General features: G+C 46.3%; 1 protein-coding gene across 1 annotated transcript in view; it reads right to left on the bottom strand.

The window, feature by feature from the left end:
• The window catches only part of mmp23ba (matrix metallopeptidase 23ba), a 38,434-nt gene that overhangs the window by 11,182 nt on the left and 2,290 nt on the right, over window positions 1-24,962 (bottom strand). Inside the window, exons 2-5 of the mRNA XM_070860742.1 lie at window positions 16,395-16,522; window positions 4,699-4,835; window positions 3,710-3,877; window positions 2,234-2,398 (exon numbers count right to left, since the gene is read on the bottom strand). Of these exons, the coding sequence (XP_070716843.1) occupies window positions 2,234-2,398; window positions 3,710-3,877; window positions 4,699-4,835; window positions 16,395-16,522 (598 nt within the window). The remainder of the gene's footprint in view (window positions 1-2,233; window positions 2,399-3,709; window positions 3,878-4,698; window positions 4,836-16,394; window positions 16,523-24,962) is intronic.

Below are 24,962 nucleotides of genomic sequence, written 5' to 3'. Positions count from 1 at the left end.
AGACAGGCCATTCGGCCCAACGGGTCCGTGCCGGGGTTTATGCTCCACACCAGCCCCCTCCCACCCCTCTACCATATCCTTCTATTCTTTTCTCCCTCATGTGTTTATCCAGCTTCCCCTTAAATATATCTATGCTAATCACCTCAACTACTCTTTCTGGATGCTAAGGGAATCGAGGGATATGGAGAAGGTAGAGTTGAGGTCGAAGATCAGCCATGATCTTATTGAATGGCGGAGCAGGTTCAAGGGTTGGCGATGTTGGGATTGATTAGTGACTATCTTATATTTTGTGCTTGAAATGTTATCAACCTTTGAGAGAATTGACGACGCCCATTAGCACTTTGTTACACAGATGGTGTAAGATTTGTTTTATAAGTCAGGGGCTCCAGCCTGTACTAGGGAGAGGTCTGTGCTGTGAGGTCCCACCGCCCAACAAAGGCCCACTGAGGCTGTGTGTGTGGACGGAGCTGTGGGAGGCTCAGTGCTCCCACCTCACAATGTAACACTGCACGGAGCTGCACCGTGGGCACCAATAAATCCACAGAGCTAGATTCCATCCTCTAAGGATTAATTTCCCTGACTTAAGAAGTCGAAAATGCAGCAGATGGGATCAGTTTGATCGCTGGAAGGTGCCCCAGCTGCTGAATTCACCTCACATTTTCTCTCTCCTTTTTTTTTTAAATAATGCAGAGTTTGAGTTTATTTTTAGCAAAATAAAACAAGGACATTAATGTAAATACCTGCCATTGCCAAAAATAAGAACATTGTAAGCACAGAATGTATGTCTGTGATCTCCAACATTGGAAAAGTGATGTTAAATATTTCCAGCCTCATAGTACATTAATGTCTTTCAAACTCCTTGGTGTTTAGGTTGTTCCACACTAACTAAAGGCAGTTTATAGAATAGAATCAGAGAAATTTACAGCACGGAAGGCATTCAGCCCATCGTGTCCGTGCTGGCCGACAAAGAGCTATCCAGCCTAATCCCACTTCCCAGCTCTGGGTCCGTAGCCCTGTAGGTTGCAGCACTTCAGCAGATCCAAGCACTTTTTAAATGTGGTGAGGGTTTCTGCCTCTACCACCCTTTCAGGCAGTGAGTTCCAGACCCCCACCACTCTCTGGGTGAAAAATATTCTCCTCAAATCCCCTCTAAACTTTCTACCAATTACTTTAAATCTATACCCCCTGGTTGTTGACCCCTCTGCCAAGGGAAATAGGTCCTTCCTATCCACTCTCTCCAGTCCCCTCATAATTTTATACACCTCAATAAGGTCACCCTCAGCCTCCCTTCCAAAGAAAACAGACCCAGCCTATCCAATCTTTCCTCATAGCTAAAATTCTCCAGTCCAGGCAACATCCTCGTAAATCTCCTCTGTACCCTCTCTAGTGCAATCACACCTTTCCTGTAATGTGATGACCAGAACTGCACGCAGTACTCCAGCTGTGGCGTAACCATTGTTTTATACAGTTCAAGCATTACCAACCTCCCTACTCTTGTATTCTAAGCCTCGATTAGTTCTCATGTTAGTTCCTCGCCAGCCTTCGACTCTCCGATCCTCCAGCTACACTTGTGACGTTGTCGATCACACCGCTAGGTGGGAGGTCTCTTAGCAGCAAGGGGGTCTCACCTGAAGAGATTCTGAGGGGGATTGACAGGGGGCTGAGAGGTTGTTTCCCCCGGGCTGGAGTGTCTAGGACTAGGGGGCACAATCTCAGGATAAGGGGTCGGCCATTTAAGACTGAGATGAAGAGGAATTTCTTCACTCAGAGGGTGGTGAATCTTTGAAATTCTCTGCCCGAGAGGATTGTGACTGCTCAGTCGTTGAGTATATTCAAGGCTGAGATCGATAGATTTTTGGAGGAAATCAAGGGATATTGGGCTCGGGCGGGAAAGTGGAGTTGAGGTCGAAGATCAGCCATGATCGTATTGAATGGCGGAGCAGGCTCGAAGGGCCGAATGGCCGACTCCTGCTCCTAATTCTTATGTTCAGTAGGAGATGTGAAAGGATGTTTGATGTGATTTACGTGCAGAGTTTGACTCTTTCCCTCAGTGACATGTGTGGCTCCACTTCTCTTTCTCCGACAGTGTGGCCAAGATGCTGAACCCACACTGTGGGAACCAGGATTGTAAATCCGTGTCAGACCAATCGATGGTACAATTCATTGTACTGAGCCAAAACAGACCAGAATAGTCCACTCTTGGTGAGGGAAGTACTGCAGCTTTAAGTCTTACCATACAGCCTCCAAATCCCCCATATATCGTCCTGAGTGATTTTAGTTTTTCCTGTTAAAGTAGCGTTTTTGTTCATAATTGCATCAGGGTTCAGTGAGTGCATTAGTCCCAGGCTGTGTCCAATCTCATGGGCTGAAATGTGTACGAGGTCAGTGAGCCACACCACTGCAATAGAGATGTCATATTCAGAATCACATTTAAAAAAACGTTTAGTTTGAAATCATGAAAATTTAACAGATAAGTTTCACATGCCATACAATATTGCTGTGCCAAGAGTAAATAGTAGACTTGCTCCCAGACCAATCCCACTCTTACAGTGCGATTTATGTCGACAGAAATGCTGTTTGCAACTGGGATTATTCATCATCGTCATAGACGGTCCCTCGAGGCGAGGATGACTTGCTTCCACGCCAAAAAGGGATGAGTTCACAGGTGTTTCAATGAAGGACCTAATATTCCAGATCCCGAACTACATCCTGAAGGGTGGAAGATGCCTGTGCGTGGATTTTTTTAACGTGGGGTGACCGTTGCACACCAGCCACCACACGGGCTTGACAGAGCGAGGTCTTGGTCCAGTGGCAAGGGTTAACCAGGACGACTGGAGACCAGCTCTGCTGCACTGACCTAGTGCGCTCACATATCGCAGTGTGGGCTGGTCCGTGCTGCCCCTGGGCCCTCGCCTCTTCTGGGCTCCGATCACATCCCTCTACAATCTCTCGCCGCTCCTTCGCCCCGACCTCGCCGCTCCTGCTGTACCTGCCCACGCTCCAATCACCGACCTGGATTTGAGTGTCATCAAATCCAGTCACCCTCTTGCAGTGCTGCAGGAGGGTCCGGGATTATTAACAAGCGATCAAGAGCAGGAACTCTGGCTAACACTTCCCCTCACCCAGCTCAGGGGTGTCGAGTGTCATTTTTATTTTTAACACCTCTAGCTGAGATCAGCTCCCTCCACACGGACCAAGGATTGACCCTGGAACTATTCTGGTCTGTGTTGGCTCAGTACTGTGCCGGGCACCGCATTTATCCATTGGGTCAGCCAAGTTTTCCAGATTTGCAATTTACGCACAACTACCAAAAATTTCAGCTGAGCTATTAACAGCTGATTGCGGATTGGTATTCCGTTGAATACAGTGAATTAAACAGCCTCTCAGCCAGAGACCAGCGGGTGCTCAAGAACGGTCACTTTTGGAAACTGAGTGAAATTCTGAGCAAGAGTGTTTGGTGCAAATTTCATGTTGATTTTTAATTCTGGTGGCAGATCTTTCAGCATGAAGTGTGTTATTAGGTTGAATTTGCTGTACCTGTACTTTGGTAAAGAAATAACAGAAGCTCTGATATAGGAACAAATAGTTACTGTGTATAATTTGACGTAAAAGACAGTAAAAGTTGTAATTGAATCAAATATTTAGTCAGAACAGGGCAATATTTCAGTATTTTTCACTTTTCTTTACACAATAATTTTGCAAACTGTACCTTTCTTCCAGCTGAAGCGGGTTTTACCCAATATCCAATGTTCATAATCATCAAAATGGATTTCTCCATGGGATGGAAAGAAAGCGTGGGCAAGTTCTCCAGTTATCCCATCAAAACAGGGATGAGAAAGCGTTTGCCAGCAGTCGGTGTGATTTATGGAATAAAATCCTAGGAAAGAGGATGAAAAATCAAATATTAATGGATTCATAGCTTTGGTCTCCCATCAAAAAGATTTCCTAGGGAACTCATGATCAAATGCATCCATCAAATTCTCTGAACCATCTCTGGTTGTGTCCTGGAGAAATCCAATTTGCAACTTGGGATGAATGTTTCGATTTTTAAATGGGATCTTTTCATTTTCCCGCTCCAGTCTGAGTGAACTGAATTGCAATAGAAACATAGAAAATAGGTGCAGGAGCAGGCCATTTGGCCCTTCGAGCCTGCACTACCATTCAATATGATCATGCAACTTCAGTACCCCATTCCTGCTTTCTCTCCATACCCCTTGATCCCTTTAGCCGCAAGGGCCATATCTAACTCCCTTTTGAATATATCTAATGAACTGGCCTCAACAACTTTCTGTGGTAGAGAATTCCACAGGTTAACAACTCTCTCCGAGTGAAGAAGTTTCTTCTCATCTCGGTCCTAAATGGCTTACCCCTTATCCTTAGACTGTGACGCCCCGGGACCAGACAGTCACTTTTGAACAATGTAACATTGGCTTTACACCTTTAACAAAATAAAACGTCTTAAGGTACAGAGGTTAAAACTGACAGAGTGCAGTCAAGTTATGGAAGGTGATGGGACATTGTCAGAGAGGTAAGTTTTCTGAAGGCCTTTGAAGGACGAGAGGGAGATCGGGTAGAGCGACTTCAGAAGGGTGTTGAACTGTGGCTAGTTTGATTACTTTATGAATTACCTCCTCCCTTTCTATCTGAAATGTTTTTATATCTGTCTTGGCACCAATAAAGCCACCGTCTCCAACTCACCGATTTTGATATCAGCATGGACATCGGCAGGAACCTGGGTGAAATTGAAAGGCGAAATTGCACTCCACATTTGAAAAGCATCGGCGATTCCTTTCCCCGTATCATTTTCATTCAGGGTCTTTGGAAAGGATAGAATTCTGTGAATGGAAGCGACTTCAATCATGGGTGATATTACAAATAAAATGCACACAAAAGTTATTTACTACATATTCTAGTTATTCATGTGCTAGTCATTCACCACATCTCCTCTGGCAAGGTGGGCATGATACTTTATTGGATTGACTTTTCCGTGACTTCCAATTCTGTGCCTTGATCAGCCTGGTAGATCAGCGCCATCGGAGCGAGCCGCGGAGCAGCACGGTGGTGTACCACTCCAGGGAGCAGCGCATGCTGGAACAGGAGAGCGACGGCTGTGAAGAGGGCAAGTGGACTTGGTGTCACCATGATCCAGATTGATGATTGTAAAGCAGGAGCGGGGAGGTCGGGGCGAGGGTTTGTAGAGGGACGTGATCGGAGCCCAGGAGAGGCGTGAGTTCGGGGCCCAGAGGCAGCACGGACCAGCCCACACTGCGATATGTGTGCGCATTAGGTCCGTGCAGCAGAGCTGGTCTCCAGTCGTCCTGGTTAACCCTTACCACTGGACCAAGACCTCGCTCTGTCAAGCCCGTGTGGTGGCTGGTGTGCAACGGTCACCCCACGTTAAAAAAATCCACGCACAGGAATCTTCCACCCTTCAGGATGTAGTTCAGGATCTGAAATATTAAATCCTCATTGAAACACCTGTGAACTTTTTGACATGGAAACAAGTCATCCTTGATTCGAGGGATTGCCTTTGATGATGGGATGACGTGATTTCAGTTGGTGAATTGGACGCTGAACTCTGCTCCCCTTGGAGTCGGAATGTGTCTCTATAATGTGTGTTCTAGTGGTTCAAAAGCAGCAACATTTTAACATAAGCTGGTGGTTGGAAGTGAAATATTCAGTGGTCAATTTACTGCTTTGCCCCGTTTTTTGAGTTTTTGTACTTTACCATCTCAATGGTCTCTCCACTATTGCCGTGTACATAAGCCAACGTTTGGATTGGCTTTAGACCTCTGACTTTGATGGCAACATCACTCTAAGTTCAACGAACAAGGTATAATTGGAGCCCGTTTTACCTGTGTGTAGACACAGAATTCTCTACACAAGAGGGCTGTGGAGGCTCAGTCGTTGAGTATAATCAAGGCTAAAAGCGATAGATTTTTGGACACTAGGGAACCGAAGGATAAGGGGATCAGGAGGGAAAGTGGAATTGAGGTCGATGATCAGCCCTGATCTTAATGAATGGCGGAGCAGGCTCGAAGGGCCGAATGGCTGACTCCTGCTCCTAATTTTTATGTTCTTACGACGCTCCCTTCTACAAGGAACCACTTCTAACAGCCCAGTAGACAAGTGATTAGTCTATAATCCTGACAAGCAGATTCAGACACCAGCTACCAGATACTGGTAATCGTTCATACAAGATCAAAAACACGAACAGTGTAGCCAATTATATTTTCAGAGTGGCATCTTCAAACTAATGGCTCGTCCTATTTAAAAGTGAACGCTCTGCAGAGAGGGAAGTGTTGAGATTAAATTTTAAAAGGTGTGTTTTGCAGGAGTTGCAGTTATACTGTAGCCCGTGCAAACCTCGAGGGGCTAGCTTTGTATTACTTGCAGACTTTGATGAACGATATGGCAGTCTTCGGTCCACATTTATGCTGCGATATTTGCATCAACACAGTGTGAAGGCCATGTTCATTGACACATTGCAGTATAACCGCACCGTTTAACTGAATTCAATTTCTTTGCATGATATTCAGATACAAAACTTTGTAAGAACGCTGTTGAAACATACAACATTCTTACAGGGATTGACAGGGTAGATGCAGGGAGGATGTTTCCCCCGGGCTGGAGAGTCTAGAACCAGGGGTCACAGTCTCAGGATAAGGGCTCGGCCATTTAGGACTGAGATGAAGAGGAATTTCTTCACTCAGAGGGTGGTGAATCTTTGGAATTCTCTGCCCCAGAGGGCTGTGGAGGCTCAGTCGTTGAGTATATTCAAGGCGGAGATCGATAGATTTTTGGATATTAAGGAAATCAAGGGATATGGGGAACGGGCGAGAAGGTGATCTTATTGAATGGCCAACTCAGGAGTATCCTAATTCTTATGTTCTTATGTAATCGACTTATCAGAATCAGATCTTTAATGCAACAGAATTGGTTATCTTTAACTAAACACAGAATCAGTAAAAATAAATCGATGGAGAATTTATTAATGCTTTGTGTTTGCAAACAGTTAAAGTAATTTGAATTTATACTGTTATACATTCTGAAAAAAGATCACATTTGCACTTTTCAAAAAAAAGAGTAGATAAAATGTTATGGTGTGCGTGAGACAGTGAGACAGAGACCGGCTTCTCAATTAATGAGGGTATCATGAATAATGTACACATTTCACAACATGTGATTCGGGGGAGTACGATGTGTCAAAGTATTAAGATTAAAAGGAAGAATGAAGCGTAGCAAGTCGGTAGAGAATTTAAGATCCTCACTTCTCAAGTGTCAGCTTTATATTTTAGTGGCAGCCGCGTTGTGCGTTAACCCTGTGTGATCAGTCAGGTTCCTGCAGAGGCAGAGAATGATCTGCCTTGGGGGAAACAGCTATTGCTGCCACGTCTCTCAGTTCCTGGCCTGTCTGCGAGGCACAAGACTGCCCTTGGCAGGCAGCAGGGAGGCCTCAATCTGGTTTCTCTTCCTCTCAGATGCTCGAGGCCGTGAAGGAAGAGGAAATTAGAATAGAACAAAAGAAAATAAGTTTAAAATAAAAAACATTTTAAAACTCCACTAGTTCTCCTCTCAGATCCGGCATTAATGCATAGATACTTCCCCTCCCTCACATAAACCGAGGCAAAACACCTCCTTGTGCTCCGTCGGTTCTCAATGCTCCAAACGTTCTTTGACTATAATCTTACTTCTTGTAAGGCTTTGCTGTTTCTGTTTCTGTTAACGGACAGTCTTCTGACACATTCATTGTTAGATTTCTTTTTCTGCTTCTCTTTCATACTTTCAGACCCTTTGGACAATTGTTTGCTGAACGACCCGGACCAAACTGGTAAACTCACTGCGGGAAAACCCTGTGGACATCTGCCAATGGAGACAGGGTTCTGAACCTGGGTTTCCTGGTTGAGTGTAAGAATCTAACTGTGTGACTAGGAGGTCACTATCAAACGTCTTTGAGTAAGTAACGTTACTGGACAATGACTGTGGACTGCTTCATGGGGTGTCGAAATGAGAAAATAGAACACACATTTATCTGCGTCCCACCTAAGGTTCATGTATTGTTTAATCGGCTTTATCCCTAAGCAAATGCTTTATGCGGAGCTTCCTCATGGTAAACGAGCCAAAGGTGGACAGCGGAAGTGTTATAAGGACACCCTCAAAGCCTCCCTGGTAAAGTGTGACATCACCACTGACACCTGGCTGAAGATCCGCCCCCCCCGAGGTGGAGAAAGTACATCCGGGGGGGGTGTTGAGTTCTTCGAGTCTCAACACAAAGAGCGTGAAGAGGCCTGGCGCAGGCAGCGGAAGGAGCGCGCGGCAAACCAGCCCCACCCACCCCATCCCCCGATGAATGTCTGTCCCACCTGTAACAGGGTCTGCGGCTCTCGTATTGGACTGTTCAGCCACCAGAGAACTCACCTTGGGAGTGGAAGCAAGTCTTCCTCCATTCCGAGGGACTGCCTATGATCATGATGAGAGAAACTTACAGCACAGAAGGAGGCCATTCGGCCCATCGTGCCTGTGCCGGCTCTGTGAAAGAGCAATCGTGCTCAGTCCACGCTTTCTGTCCGTGACTCTGTCAGTTCAAGTACCTGTCCAACTCTCTCTGAAAATTATTGATGGAATCAACTCCCACCATCTTTATATATATTTTTACAAATCGGCTGAGGAAGTGGATCACTGGGTTTTACAGCATCCATAGTGCTGCATTGCTGAGGGGGACTTTTGCCAAACACAAGAGCTTTCTAAACCACACTTGAAAAAACGGAGTAACAATGGGCCCAAGTTTCGAGCCGCGCCTAGAACGGCGCAGTCCCGACCTGGACACCCATTTTTCGTGCCACAAAGTGCGCCTAAAAAAACCCTCCGTATTCTCCACCTCCCTGCAGGTCCTCTGGCCCTCGGCGCAGCGCAGCAGGAGCTGTAGGGGGCGGAGCCAGGTCCCTGCGCTGAAAACAGTGCCGGGACCTCTGCACATGCGCGCTACAGTGGGCACGCATGTTCAGTAGCTCCAGGCGCCCGAAACTGTGTGGGAGGGGCCCGAAGCACCCAGCCCCTAGCCCTGGCCGAATGGCCTCACTGGGGCTGCGTGAATAAGGCTCCTCCCACGGCCAGCTCCTGCTTCCTCCCGACCCGACTCGACTCCCGCTTCCCGCCCCCGGACTGGATCCGACCTGACCTCCCTCTCCACCCCCGCCTCCGGACCGGACCCAACACCGACCCGACTCCCGCTCCCCCCACCCCGCCCCCGGACTGGATCCGACCTGACCTCCCCTCTCCCTCCCTCCCTCCCCCCGACCTGACCTCCCTCTCCCCGACCCGAACCGACCTCCCTCCCACCTCCCACCCGACCCGACCCAACGTCACTTACCTGTAAATCTGGTGCTGGGGACAGGCCCTGCCCAAAGTCTCGGGCCCGGCCCGTTCAGCCTCCCCCCCCCCCCCCCCCCCGTCTCCTTTCCCCCCCCCATATCTCCCCTTTATCCCCTTGCCCCCCCTCCCCTCTTCTCTCCTTCTCCCCCATCCCTCCCCCTTCTCTTCCCTCCCTCTGCTCCCCCCCTCTACCCCCCCCTCCCCTCGCTGTCAGAAACACAGACACTGACAGACAGAGAGTGAGAGACACACAGACAGACAGAGAGATAGAGACACTGACAGAGACACACTGGGGTGGGGGGGTATCCCAGCACGCTGTTGGAGGGCTCCCGGTGCTGCAGTCGGTAAGTAGAAAATGTTTTATTTATTGATTTTTAAAAAATATATATATTTCTTATTAATTTTTTTTGATTGATTTATTGGTTGATTTATTGATGTATTTATCATTTATTATTGATGATGGCTCTTTATTTGTAAAACTGAAGTGTTTAATGTTTGTAAACTTCCCTTTAAACACCTCCCCCCCCACCATTCCCTACGCCTGATTTGTAACCTACGCCTGATTTTCTAAAGTGTAGACAAGGTTTTTTCGAGCGTACAAAAATCTTCACTTACTCCATTCTAAGTTAGTTTGGAGTAAGTTTTCACTGACGAAACTTTGAAAACAGGCGTAAGTGGCCGGACACGCCCCCTTTTGAAAAAAAAATTCTGTTCCAAAGTGAAACTGTTCTAACTGACTAGAACTGGAGCAAACTAAATGAGGAGAATTCCGATTTCTAAGATACTCCGTTCTACACCAGTTGCTCCTAAAAATCAGGAGCAAATCATGTGGAAACTTGGGGCCTCAGTGTGGTAAACCACAGCGCTCCTTCACCAGCAGATATTTACAGCAACTCTGAAAAAAGAATGCAAAGTAATTTGTTACACAAGATATGATTAAACCTTAACTGCTTGCATGTTGCATGAAATATTTCTAAAAGAAATAGCAGAGAATTAGCTTCACATCAAAGGAAGTTCTGAATCAGACAACTCAGTCACAGTAACATGCAGACTCCTAGATTAAATAACAAAGTGCTGAAGTATATGCACAGTCTGAACTGGTTCACTGGGCAGCATTTCAATCTCCTTAAAAACGAATCTAAAACAGTCTCACTTCTAATTTCCTCTGCTCCTTTCCTGAAGGGATTCATTCACACTGGGACGTGGTTCCCTGGGGCTTGGCGGCAGCCACTACCTCACCCAGGCTGGTGTTCTCCATGTGAGTGTTGGCAAAGTTCTTCTATCATCAAGCCACCGCAGCCATGCCCAATCTGTTCAATCCCAAATCCACAGAGCTTTTGGCAAGAACTGCCAGATGGCAATCAGATTTCTTCCTTCTATAGCCTGCTGTAGCCCAGTGCAGTGACTCCACTGCTACCCCAACTGCCCCGGGCACCACCCTGCTTTCCTTGGCCCAGTACCACACCATACAGTGACTTTAGTCACTAGACATACCTCGAGAGCCTACTGTGAGCAAGGGCAGACATCGATGACGAGGTCCAACACCGCCTCCAGTGCACCAGTGCAGCCTCCGGTCACCAGAGGAAGAGGGTGTTTGAAGACCAGGACCTCAAATCTGGCACCAAGCTTATGGTCTACAGGGCTGTAGTGATACCCGCCCTCCTATATGGCTCAGAGACATGGACCATATACAGCAGACACATAGAAACATAGAAACATAGAAAATAGGTGCAGGAGTAGGCCATTCGGCCCTTCTAGCCTGCACCGCCATTCAATTAGTTCATGGTTGAACATGCAACTTCAGTACCCCCTTCCTGCTTTCTCGCCATACCCCTTGATCCCCCGAGTAGTAAGGACTACATCTAACTCCTTTTTGAATATATTTAGTGTATTGGCCTCAACAACTTTCTGTGGTAGAGAATTCCACAGGTTCACCACTCTCTGGGTGAAGAAGTTTCTCCTCATCTCAGTCCTAAATGGCTTACCCCTTATCCTTAGACTGTGACCCCTGGTTCTGGACTTCCCCAACATTGGGAACATTCTTCCTGCATCTAACCTGTCTAAACCTGTCAGAATTTTAAACGTTTCTATGAGTTCCCCTCTCATTCTTCTGAACTCCAGTGAATACAAGCCCAAAGCGCTGGAGAAGAACCACCTACACTGTCTCCGCAAGATCCTGCAAATCCCCAGGGAGGACAGATGCACCAACATCAGCATTCTCGATCAGGCCAACATCCCCAGCATCGAAGCATTGACCACACTCGACCAGCTCCGTTGGGTGGGCTACATTGTCCGCATGCCCGACACGAGACTCCCAAAGCAAGCGCTCTACTCGGAACTCCGACACGGCAAACGAGCCCCAGGTGGGCAGAGGAAACATTTAAAGGTCATCCTCAAAGCCTCCCTGATAAAGTACAACATCCCCACTGACACCTGGGAATCCCTAGCCTAAGTGGAGGAAGTGCATCCGGGAGGGCGCTGAGCACCTCGAGTCTCGTCGCCGAGAGCATGCAGAAAACAAGCGCAGGCAGTGGAAGGAGCGTGCGGAAAACCAGACTCCCCACCCACCCTTTCCTCAACCACGGTCTGTCCCACCTGTGACAGAGACTGTAATTCCCGTATTGAACGGTTCAGTCACCGGAGAACTCACTTTTAGAGTGGAAGCAAGTCTTCCTCGATTCCGAGGGACTGCCTATGATGATGGATGAGTTTAGCTCCGAACCTCAATTATTTAAAATGCATCGCAGTAAATTAAGTTTGTTTTTGATACTTTATCCTCTGACAAAAGAATGTTGCAATGAAGTTTAAGCATCAGAGATTAGGTGAAATGGTCAGAGGCTGATTTTATTGAGGCATGTTGCCTCATTACTCTCCCTCCCATCCTGCAGCCTGGACCCTTGTCCTCTCACTCGGATATCGGCCTTTGCTGGAGCCAGAATTCAGCACTGAACCTTCTCCTCCTTCCTCAGCCTGGAGATGGCCATGGAATGGAATGACTTTAGGAGGCTAGGCTATTTCTCTATTACACAGGATTACACAGGATATACGGCACAGAAACAGGCCATTCAGCCCAACCAGTCCATGCCGGCGTTTATGTTCCACTCGAGCCTCCTCCCATCTTTCCTCATCTAAATCTATCAGCATAACCCTCTATTCCCTTCTCCCCCATTGGCTTGTCTAGCCTCCCCTTAAATACATCGATACTATTTGTTTCAACCCCTCCCTGTGGCAGCGAGTTCCACATTCTCACCACTCCCTGGGTAAAGAAGTTCCTTCTGAATTCCCCATTGGATTTCTTGGTGACTATCTTATATTGATGGCCTCTAGTTATGCTCCTCCCCACAAGTGGAAACATTCTCTATGTATCTACAAAACCTTTCATCATTTTAAAGACCTCTATTAGATAACCCCTCAGCCGCCTTTTTTCAAGAGAAAAGAGACCCAGCCTGTTCATCCTTTCCTGATATGTTTACCCTCGCATTTCTGGTATCATCCTTCTGCACCCTCTCCAGTGCCTCTGTATCCTTTTTATATTATGGTGACCAGAACTGTGCGCAGTGCTCCAAGTGTTGTCGAAGTGCTAAAGCTTAATTCATTAACTGTTACTGGTAAACATAGCTTAAACACAGCCCTCTCTCGGGAATCAGTCAACCTTCCAATATAGGGAGCTTTTGTGGGGAAAGACCGTGCTGAATCCTGACACCAGCAACAGTTAATGGCAACTGATGGGTGGGAGCGACAGTGCAGGGGGAGCGACAGTACAGGGGGAGCGACAGTACAGGGGGAGCGACAGTACAGGGGGAGCGACAGTACAGGGGGAGCTTTGAAAAAATGGAGGCAGGTACTTGCAGGAATTCTCAATTCTATTTGAAAGATCGAGAATTACCAATGCCACCAACAAGCAGCGGAGACTTAACATCCCATCATTCTGTGTTGACCTCAGGTGCAGGTCCCAAACTCTGTCCTCAGTCTCCAAGAATGCTCTTCGAAAGAAAGCAATTTCGGGGAACAGTTATGCCAATGGCTTGTAGATCAGACAATCATCATTTAGTTCATACGAGGTGAGAATGGATAGTGTTGAGTTGTGCTGCTTGGGATTGACCATGTGTGTGGTGCACTGACAGTGGTGATGGAATTCCAGTGGCAGGAAACCATAGCCTAAAAATAATCAAGACTCAATAAAAAACCTGAGAGAAAATATTCCATTTGCGGACACTGTTAACAAGGATCAGGTGAAATAACATTAGTTCATTTGGCTCATGAAAATCCACATGAACCACATCCAATGAGTTTGCCACCAGCTGCTAAGTGATGGTCGGACAAAAGTGCACGTTCTAGCCAGCTCAAGGTGGACCCAGTCAGCCCAGAATTAGACACTGGGGAATGTTGTGTTCGAATAAACCTCAGCATAGTCAAGTCCGACTGAATCTTCTGCTTGTGGCTCGTGAGCTGCAATGGTAGACATTATTGACAGGACAGTCGGCAATGCCCTTAACTTTTCGACGTTAAGTTGTTGGGACTGAAAGTGAGTGCAGCAACGCTTCAGTTCTCTCTCTCCAAGAGCTTTTGCCTCTATTCAAGCATTTACCCATCTTTTTCAATCCACAATTCTAGTGCTAATTTTCTAATTATTTGGCATATACTTGTAGCAGCGTAACATACAATACTTCCTCCTGCTCCTTCCCCCGAAAGCATTGCTGTGACTTGTACGGCCATGCTGGAGGAGGAGGGTGGGACCTGTTAACTGTATTTAAGTGGTGGGCTGCACTGGGTATTAATTGTATCCAGGCTGCGGAAATTAATTGGGGGTTCTGTTGCTCACATACATTTGGGAGTTGACCGGGTGAGGGTTGCAAGCTTATCCTGAGAGGTTCACAGTTTATAATGTGTGTCGCTTTAAATAAAGGCTTGTAAAGCAACTAAAGAGTGTTCTTTCCTTCACTAATTGGCTATCCGACCTTTACAGGATCGATCACCCATTCTTTGGGCAATAGAGATAGAGAGAAGAAGAATGAGTGTGAGATTTACAATGGTTCAGCAAGTAATGGTGTGGTAACACGGACAAAGATGTTCTTTAGTACAATCTCCTCTCTCTGCAGAGTCAGCATATCTCAGGCAAGCTGACATTACAGCACACCATTTCCGGCCGAGAGAGGGGATAGACTGTTCGTGGTTATTGCTGCTAGCCAATATTTAAAGTAGAACGCCCTTTCCTGGAAATCTGATCTAGCAAAAGTGGTTAAACTGAGTTGCAACTGTGGCCATCAATCAGCAATTGGCCTTCAACGCAGATTTAAAAACAAACTTTTCATATTGCTGCTCTGACAATGGGTCATGGACCTGAAATATTAACTCGGTTTCTCTCTCCACAGATGCTGTCTGACCTGCTGAGTATTTCCAGCAGTTCTCCCACATTGCCCATTTGTTTTTTCCCCAGTGCAGTAACAACTGCTTTACTTACTGTCAGGGTCTTAAGAGGCTGAGTATCCCTGACACAAATAATGTTGTGCGCATTATTGTGAGAGGATGTGTCCATTATGTAGGAAGAGACATGGATTATGTGCATGTAAGCATGTTACTTAAAGTAAACATAAAAACATAAGAAATAGGAGCAGTAGTCGGCCACCTGGCCCCTCGAACCTGCTCCGCCATTCAATAAAATCATGGCTGATCATGGACTCAGGTCCACTTCCCCGCCCGCTCCCCATAACCCTTTATTCCCTTATTGCTCAAAAATTTGTCTATCTCCGCCTTAAATATATTCAATGACCCAGCCTCCACAGCTCTCTGGGGCAGAGAGTAATCACTGAACCACAGAGCGCAAGAACATCACTAAAAACAGATTATCGGGTTATTATCACATTGCTATGTGTGGGAGCTTGCTGTGCACAAATTGGCTGCCGCGTTTCCCACATTACAACAGTGACTACACTTCAAAAGTACTTCATTGGCTGTAAAGCGCTTTGGGACATCTGGTGATCGTGACAGGCACTATATAAATGCAAGTCTTTCTTTTTTTCTTGCTAACAACCAATCACAGGGCACCAGTAAGAGACCAATTAGTAAATTGGTCATCTCTCCTCAAGCAGGGAACGGTGCAGGTTTTGGGGGATAAAGTAAAAAAAAATGGGATTAAAGAGTGTTTTAGAATTACTGTCAGAGAGTGGTGGCAAACGGAAAATAATCTATTGAATTACTGAAAATAATTATTGAATAAATGAATACCGTTTTAGTTAAAAAATACTGGAGACCAGGATGAGTATGACTTTTGGGTTAAAAATAAGCAATGGGAAGTAGTCCAATAGTGTATAATGTCAAATCATCCCACCACAGAGTAATTGGGACCTTAAGAATATAAGAAATAGCAGGATTAGGTCATTCAGCCCTTCAAGCCTGCATCTCCATTCAATAAGATCATGGCTGATATTCCTGCACTATCCCCATATCCTTTGGTTCCTTTAGTATCCAAAAACCTATCAAATCTCAGTCTTAAATATACTCAGAGACTGAGCCTCCACAGCCCTCTGGGGCAGAGAATTCCAAAGATTCACCCCCCTCAGTGAAGAAATTTCTCCTCATTTCAGTCCTAAATGGCTGACCACTTATCCTGAGACTGTGACCCCTGGTTCTAGACTCCCCAGCCCAGGGGAAACACCTTCCCTGCATTTACCCTGTCAAGCCCGTTAAGAATTTTATACATTTTTCTTAATTTCACTCACACTCCGATTGTATGCATGCACGTATGCACACTCACACATGCATTCAGATTCACACACGCATGGACAGAACACACACACATTCATTCACACAACACACACACTCATTCACGCACACACACTCTTGCACACTCATTCATTCAACACACACATACTCATTCATGCAACACACACTCATTCACACACTCATGCATGTGATAAGCATCTTAAAATGATTAAATATTCATTTTATGGCTATCTCTGGATTCAGAACATCACAGGATAAAGGAGCCAGCACTTTTATGCTCAATGTCCCTTCATGCTCACTTGTATGTTAGGTTGAAGTGATCCCATTTCTGCCTCCGTGGAGTTAACGTATACCTCTTCTTTCTCGTCTGAGGCTGGGCTGTGGACTGGACATCAAACACCACCAAGCTGGAAGGTGCAGCATGTTCCTAAAATATAAAGCCATTAGTTGCTTACACAATTTGATTATTGATCAGAATTCTTATAAAGCAGTTAGTATGGGGAAAAAGTCGCTGGCGGGCTTAGTCTATAGGCCCCATAACAATCGCTACACTGTTGGACGGAGTATAAATCAAGAAATAATGGAGGCTTGTTAAAAAAAAGGAACGGCAATAATCATGGGCGATTTTAACCTTCATATTGATTGGACAAAGCAAATTGGCCAGGGTAGCCTTGAGGAAGAGATCATACAGTGTATCCAGAATAGTTTCCTTGAACAGTATGTTGCAGAACCAACCAGGGAGCAGGCTATCTTAGATCTGTGTAATGAGACAGAATTAATAAACGATCTCCTCGTAAAGGATCTTCTAGGAATGAGTGACTATAACGTCGTTGAATTTCAAATTCAGTTGGAGGGTGAGAAAGTTGGATCTCAAACCAGAGTCCTAAGCTTAAATAAAGGAGACTACAAAGGTATGAAGGTAGTATTGGCTAAAGTGAACTGGGAAAATAGACTAAAGAATGGGACGGTTGATGACACTTGAGATGGCAGTGGCAGACACTTGAGATATTTCATAACTCGCAACAAAAATATATCCCAATGAGAAGGAAAGACTGTAAGAGAAGGGATAACCATCTGTGGCTAACTAAGGAAATAAGGGATGGGATCAAATTGAAAACAAGGGCATACAACGTGGCCAAGACCAGTGGGAGGCCAGAGGATTGGGAAACTTTTAAAAGCTGGCAAAGAACGACTAAAAACAAAAGAGGGAAGATAGATTATGAAAGTAAACGAGCTCAAAATATAAAAACAGATAGTAAGAGTTTCTACAGGTACATAAAAAGGAAAAGAGTGGCTAAAATAAATGTTGGTCCCCTGGAGGATGAGACTGGGGAATTAATAATGGAGAACAGGGAAATGGCAGAGACGTTGAACAAATATTTTGTATCGGTTTTCACAGTAGAAGACACTAAAAACATCCCAATAGTGGATAATCAAGGGGCTATAGGGAGGGAGGAACTTAATACAATCACTATCTCTAGTAGTACTCGGTAAAATAATAGGACTAAAGGCGGACAAGTCCCCTGGACCTGATGGCTTACATTCTAGGGTCTTAAAAGAAGTGGCTGCAGAGATAGTGGATGCATTGGTTGTAAACTACCAAAATTCCTTGGATTTGGGGAGGTCCCAGCAGATTGGAAAACCGCAAATGTAACGCCCCTATTTAAAAAAGGAGGCAGACAAAAAACAGGAAACTATAGTTAGCCTAACATCTGCCATTAGGAAAATGCAGAGTCCATTATTACGGAAGCAGTAGCAGGCCATTTTGGGAAAAGCATAATTCAATCAAGCAGAGTCAGCATGGATTTATGAAAGGGAAATCATGTCTGACAAATTTGCTCGAGTTTTTTGAGGTTGTAATGAGCAGAGTAGATAAGGGGGAACCAGTGGATGTGGTGTATTTGGATTTCCAGAAGGCATTTGATAAGGTGCCACATAAAAGGTTACTGCACAAGATAAAAGTTCATCGGGTTGGGGGTAATATATTACCATGGATAGAGGATTGGCGAACTAACAGAAAACAGAGTCGGGATAAATGGGTCATTTTCCGCTGGGAAACAATAACTAGTAGGGTGCTGCAGGGATCAGTGCTGGGGCCTCAACTATTTACAATCTATATTAATGACTTAGATGAAGGAACTGAGTGTAATGTAGCCAAGTTTGCTGATGATACAAAGATGGGTGGGAAAGCAAATTGTGAGGAGGACACAAAAATCTGCAAAGGGATATAGACAGGATAAGTGAGTGGGAAAAAAATTTGGCAGATGGAGTATAATGTGGGAAAATGTGAGGTTATCTACTTTGGCAGAAAAAATAGAAAAGCAAATTATAATTTAAATGGAGAAAAATTGCAAAGTGCTGCAGTACAGAGGGATCTGGGGGTCCTTGTGCATGAAACGCAAAAAGTTAGTATTATGTCTTGAATAAAGAGTCAGACTAGATACTGTAAGCTCAAAGTAAGGTGCAGTCCTTTATTACAGATCTCAGAGTGCCTCTCCAGCTTGTGAGGCCTCCTTATGTACAGGTGCTCCCAAAGGATTGTAGGATCCCTTGGGACTCCAGGGGATAAGCCATTTACAAGGTGAGTTGATCTGGGGCCTTCCTTTCCCTGATTGATCACCTCGGTGCAAATGCTGGTTTTGGTGAGTCGTTTGTTGGGCCCTCGCTGGGCTGCTGCGCAGCTGGCCTTGCTGGGCTGCTGAGAGTGGTGAGTCCTGCTGGGCTGCTGTGGGTGATGGGTTCTGCTTCATGGTCAACCGCTGGGTCAGTTGCCACTTGTGTGTGAGCTGGAGGGTCGAAAAAGGGGGAAGTCTATTGTGGATTGTTCTGGATAGTCCGTAAATCTGAGTTTGGTTTGGTCCAAGTGTTTCCTGCAGGTGACCACAAACACCCTACTCCCCTCTTTGGCCAAAACAGTGCCAGGAAGCCACTTGGAACCTTGTCCATAGTTCAACACAAATACAGGATCATTTATCTCAATTTTGCGTGACACATTTGCGCGATCATAATATGTATTCTGTTGAAGCCGCCTGCTCTCTATCTGTTCGTGTAGATCGAGGTATACTAACGAGAGCCTTGTCTTAAGTGCCCTTTTCATGAGCAGTTCAGCGGGAGGGACCCCAGTGAGCGAGTGGGGTCTTGTGCGGTAACTAAGCAGGACTCGGGATAGGCGAGTCTGCAGTGAGCCTTCAGTTACCCTCTTCAAGTTCTGCTTGATTGTTTGAACTGCTCGTTCTGCCTGACCGTTGGACGCTGGTTTAACCAGGGCAGATGTGACATGTTTGATCCCATTGCGGGTCATGAACTCCTTGAACTTGGCACTGGTGAAGCACGGCCCATTGTCACTCACAAGGATGTCAGGCAGGCCATGCGTGGCAAACATGGCCCGCAGGCTTTCAATGGTGGCAGCGGACGTGCTTGCCAACATTATCTCACATTGAATCCATTTGGAGTATGCATCGACAATCACGAAGAACATTTTTCCCAAGAATGGGCCAGCATAGTCGACATGGACCCTGGACCACGGTTTGGAGGGCCAGGACCATAAACTTAGTGGCACCTCCCTGGGTGCATTGCTTAACTGTGAACATGTGTTACATTTGTGCACACAGAACTCTAAGTCTGCATCGATACCAGGCCACCACACGTGGGATTTGGCTATTGCTTTCATCATTACGATGCCTGGATGGGTGCTGTGGAGATCACTGATGAAAGTGTCCCTGCCCTTTTTTGGGTACCACTACCCGATTACCCCACAGGAGGCAGTCTGCCTGTATAGACATTTCATCTCTGCACCGCTGGTACGGCTTTATTTCTTCCTGCATCTCTAACGGGACACTGGACCAACTCCCGTGGAGCACAGTTTTTTACTAAGGACAGTAAGGCTTGTCCAGGGTCTAATCTGTTGGGTGGTAACAGGTGATTGCTCACTCTCGAATGCTCCATTACCATAACTAAATCTGCGGGCTGTGCCATCTCCACCCCTGTGGTGGGCAATGGCAGCCTACTGAGAGCATCGACACAGTTTTCTGTGCCTGGCCCGTGGCGGATGGCATATTTGTATGCAGATAATGTGTACGCCCATCTCTGGATACGGGCTGATGTATTTGTATTTATCTCCTTGCTTTCAGAAAAGAGGGATATAAGCGGCTTATGGTCGGTTTCCAATTCAAATTTGAGCCCGAACAGATATTGATGCATTTCCTTTATCCCGTAAACACATGCTAACGCTTCTTTTTTGATCATACTTTGGGCCCTCTCGACCTTAGACAGACTTCTGGATGCATAAGCAACCGGTTGCAATTTCCCAAATTCATTAGCTTGTTGCAATACACACCCGACCCCGTATGATGACACATTACATGCTAGTACCAAACGTTCACATGGATCGTACAACACAAGCAATTTGTTTGAACATAACAGCTTCCTAGCTTTCTCAAAGGCATTATCTTGGCTTTTACCCCATACCCATTCATCTCCTTTACGCAGTAAAAAGTGCAGGGGTTCTAACAATGTGCTAAGGCCTGGTAAGAAGTTACCAAAATAGTTCAGGAGTCCTAGAAATTACCGCAGCTCCGTCACGTTCTGTGGTCTCTGTGAGGTTCTTGATTGTCTCCATCTTCGAATCGATGGCCTGATGCCGTCCGCCGCGATTCTTCTCCCCAGAAACTCCACTTTAGGCACCGGGAAAACGCACTCTCAGTGTTTTAGCCTGAGCCCCACACGATTAAGCCAACTAAGAACCTCCGCCAGCTTCTGCAGGTGCTTGACAGTGTCCCGACCTATAACCAAAATGTCGTCCTGGAAGACCATGGTGCGTGGGACCGACTTCAGCAAGCTTTCCATCTTCCTCTGGAATATCGCCGCGGCTGATCGAATCCCAAACAGGCATCTGTTGTAAATGAAGAGATTTTTGTGCGTGTTGATGCAGGTGAGGCCTTTCAATGATACCTCCAGCTCCTGCGTCATGTAGGCCGAGGTCAAGTCCAGCTTCGTGAATGTTTTCACTCCCGCCAGCGTCGCCAATAGGTCATTTGCCTTCGGTAGCGGGTATTGATCCTGCAGTGAGAAACGATTGATAGTTACTTTGTAATCACCACAGATTCTGACGGTGCCGTCTCCCTTGAGGACTGGAACAATCGGACTGGCCCACTCATTGAATTCAATCGGCAAAATGATGCCCTCTCGTTGCAGCCGGTCCAGCTCGATCTCCACCCTCTCTCTCATCATGTAAGGTACCGCTCTCACCTTGTGATGGATGGGTCACCCACCGGAATCAAATGGATCTGCATTTTTGCTCCTTGGAACTTCCCGATGCCTGGTTCGAACAGCGAGGGGAACTTGTTTAGGACCTGGGCACATGAAGTGTGGTCAACGGACGAAAGTTCCAGCACATCTTTCCCAGCCAGCTCCTGCCGAGCAGCGTGGGACCATCGCCCGGTACCACCCCGAGTGGTAACTTGTGCACCGCTCCATCGTAGGAGACCTTTACGGTAGCACTGCCGATTACGGGAATCAGTTCCTTTGTGTACGTTCTCAGTTTAGTAGGAATGGGAGTCAGGACTGGTCTTGAGGCCTTGCTGCACCACAATTTATTGAAAGTCTTTTTGCTCATTATGGACTGGGCTTGCGTCCGTGTCCACCTCCATGGACGCCGGGAGTCCATTTAATTCAACCTTCAGCATTATCGGGGGACACTTTGTGGTAAGTGTGTGCAACCCATATACCTCTGCCTCCTCGGTCTGAGGCTCTGGTTTGTCATGATCCACCGTGGATCTGTCCTCCTCTGCAACATGGTGGTTTGCAGGATTAGCAGGGTTTGCAGCTCGCCTGCACATTCGTTGGAGGTGTCCCATTGTCCCAATGTCCCATTGTTCCACAGCCCTTGCAAACGTATCCTTTGAAGTGGCATGAATGGAATCGATGATCACCTCCGCAGCGCCAACAAGGTGTTAATGGACTTGTATTCACCACCCTTGATGGTGGACATTGAGACATCTGCAGACGTGCAGCTGCAGGCATGCGAGTCCTGCCCTGTACGTTACGATTTGAAAACAACATTACTTTGTTCACAGTACTTGCAGCAACACTCGTGTGCTGAGAGATTTGTTTGGTATTGTCACTGGTGGCGATGAATGCCTGGGCTATCGCTGTGGCTTTACTCAAGGTTGGGATCTCTACAGTCAAAAGTTTGTGAAGTATTACTTCATGGCCAATGCCAAGTACAAAGAAGTCCCTGAGCTTGTGCTCCAAGTGTCCTTCAAATTCGCAATGTCCTGCAAGGCGCCTTAGCTCATCGACGTAGCTCGCCACTTCCTGGCCTTCAGACCTCTTGTACGTGTAGAACCGGTACCTCGCCATCAGAACGCTTTCCTTCGGGTTTAGATGCTCCCGGACCAGTGTGCACAAATCATCGTACGACTTCTCTGTGGGTTTTGCTGGAGCGAGCAGATTTTTCATGAGGCCATACGTTGGTGCCCTGCAAACGGTGAGGAGGATTACCCTTCGTTTGGCAGCGTTCCCTTCTCCTTCCAGCTCGTTGGCCACAAAGTATTGGTCGAGTCGCTCCACGAAGGTTTCCCAATTACCTCCCTCCGAAAATTTCTCCAGGATGCTCACGGTTCTCTGCATTGTTGCGGTGGGGTTCGTCATTTGCATCTCGTCGCCAGTTGTTATGTCTTGAATAAAGAGTCAGACTAGATACTGCAAGCTCAAAGGTGTGATCGTAATCCTTTATTACAGATCTCAGAGTGCCTCTCCAGCCTGTGAGGCCTCCTTATATACAGGTGCTCCCAAGGGATTGTGGGATCCCTTGGGACTCCAGGGGATAAACCCTCTGGTGGTTAGACATGGTAATTACAGGTTTACATACATAACAGTTAGTATGCAGGTACAGCAAGCAATCAGGAAGGCAATGAAACGTTGGCCTTTATTGCAAGAGGGATAGAGTATAAAAGCAGAGCATTCCTGCTACAACTGTACAGGGTATTGGTGAGGCCACACCTGGAGTACTGAGTACAGATTTGGTCTCCGTATTTAAGGAAGGATATACTTGCAATGGAGGCTGTTCAGAGAAGATTCACTAGGTTGATTTCAGAGATGAGGGGGTTGACTTATGAAGATAGGTTGAGTAGGTTGGGCCTATACACATTGGAGTTCAGAAGAATGAGAGGTGATCTTATTGAAACTTATAAGATAATGAGGGGGCTCGACAAGGTGGATGCAGAGAGAATATTTACACTTATAGGGGAAACTAAAACTTGGGGGCATAGTCTTAGAATAAGGGGCTGCCCATTTAAAATTGAGATGAGGAGGAATTTCTTCTCTCAGAGGGATGTAAATCTGTGGAATTCTCTGCCCCAGAGAGCTGTGGAGGCTGGGTCATTGAATACATTTAAGGCGGAGAGAGATGGATTTTTGAGCGATAAGGGAGTAAAGGGTTATGGGGAGCGGGCGGGGAAGTGGAGCTGAGTCCATGATCAGATCAGCCATGGTCTTATTAAATGGCGGAGCAGGCTCGAGGGGTCAAATGGCCGACTCCTGCTCCTATTTCTTACGTTCTTATTTCTTATGTTCTTGTGGGGTTATCAGTGAGAAAGTGAATATTTAGTCAATATGACAAACCCATGTCAGATTGACATAAAAACCATCAGTGCAAGTAGAGAGCAGGACCATGGATCTGACGGCCCATTACACTCTGTCAAGCAGTACACAGCCCCCTTGAACTACAACTGGTGCAGTACAAACTTTTTGAACTTCATTTTTTGCATGAGGAAAGAGCAAAATATCTCATTTAACATTAAAACATGAACTGGCATTTGGCTGTAAGTCCCCGGAGTCGGAAGATCGCTGGGGCGTGTTTTATCCAGGCAGTGCTGTGGAGCCAGCAGCTTGATTGATTGTTTTATGGGTCTCGGCCATTCACTGTCAAATTAGAATCTTTATTGCAACTTGTTTCTTGTTTCGACTGTTACTGTCTTCTTCTAGAGAATCAACGCTGATGTCCCCCCTCCCTCCCTCCCTCCCTCCCTCCCTCCCTCCCTCCTCTCCCCCTCGCTAATTCACAATAATTAGATCAATATGAATTATTTGGAGATTCAGGCAAACTCTCCACTGACAGACAGACAAATGGTTGTGGTAATCTGGAAGGGGAGAAATGACCTGAAGCTGCACAGTAGGCCACAAATAACCTTCTAACACTCCTTGGGATGTTAAAGGCACTATATAAATACAAGTTGCTGTGGTTGTTGAACTCCCAGGATGTGCCGAGTGTTGCAGCCTGCTGTCGATATTTTACCGCCCATGCTGTTTGTTAAAGAGGTCATGCTGTTGCTGAGCTCCTTTCCTCCGCTGGAATGTGAGCAGGACAATGTGGGCGGTAAGGTTATCTGGACAAGTCCCACAGGAAGTGCACTGTATCTCTCCGGGACTGCGTTGGAACTGCCCACTTTCTTTTCCACACAGCCACTCAGAGCTGTGTTTGGTAAAGAAAGAATGCTAGTTCTTTTTAACTTTAAAGTAAAGGACTTGCGTTTATATAGCATCCCAGGACATCCCAAAGCGCTTTACAGCCAATGAAGTACTTTTGGAGTGTAGTCACTGTTATAATGTGGGAAACACGACAGTCAATTTGCGCACAGCATGCTCCCACAAATAGAAATGACGAGATAATCTGTTTTAGTGACGTTGGCTCTTCTTGAATGGAATTTTTTAATGTCGACCTGAGAGAGCAGACGAGGCCTCATCCGAAAGACAACACTCCCAACAGTGCAGCACTCCCTCGGTACTGCACTGGTTTGTGTGCTCAAGTCTCTGGAGTGGGGTTTGAACCCTGGACCTTCTGAATTCAGAAGCAAGAGTGTTAACCA

Source organism: Pristiophorus japonicus, chromosome 18 (genome assembly GCF_044704955.1).
Source record: "Pristiophorus japonicus isolate sPriJap1 chromosome 18, sPriJap1.hap1, whole genome shotgun sequence".
Classification (NCBI taxonomy): domain Eukaryota; kingdom Metazoa; phylum Chordata; class Chondrichthyes; family Pristiophoridae; genus Pristiophorus; species Pristiophorus japonicus.
This window is presented reverse-complemented; position numbering and strand designations above follow the sequence as displayed.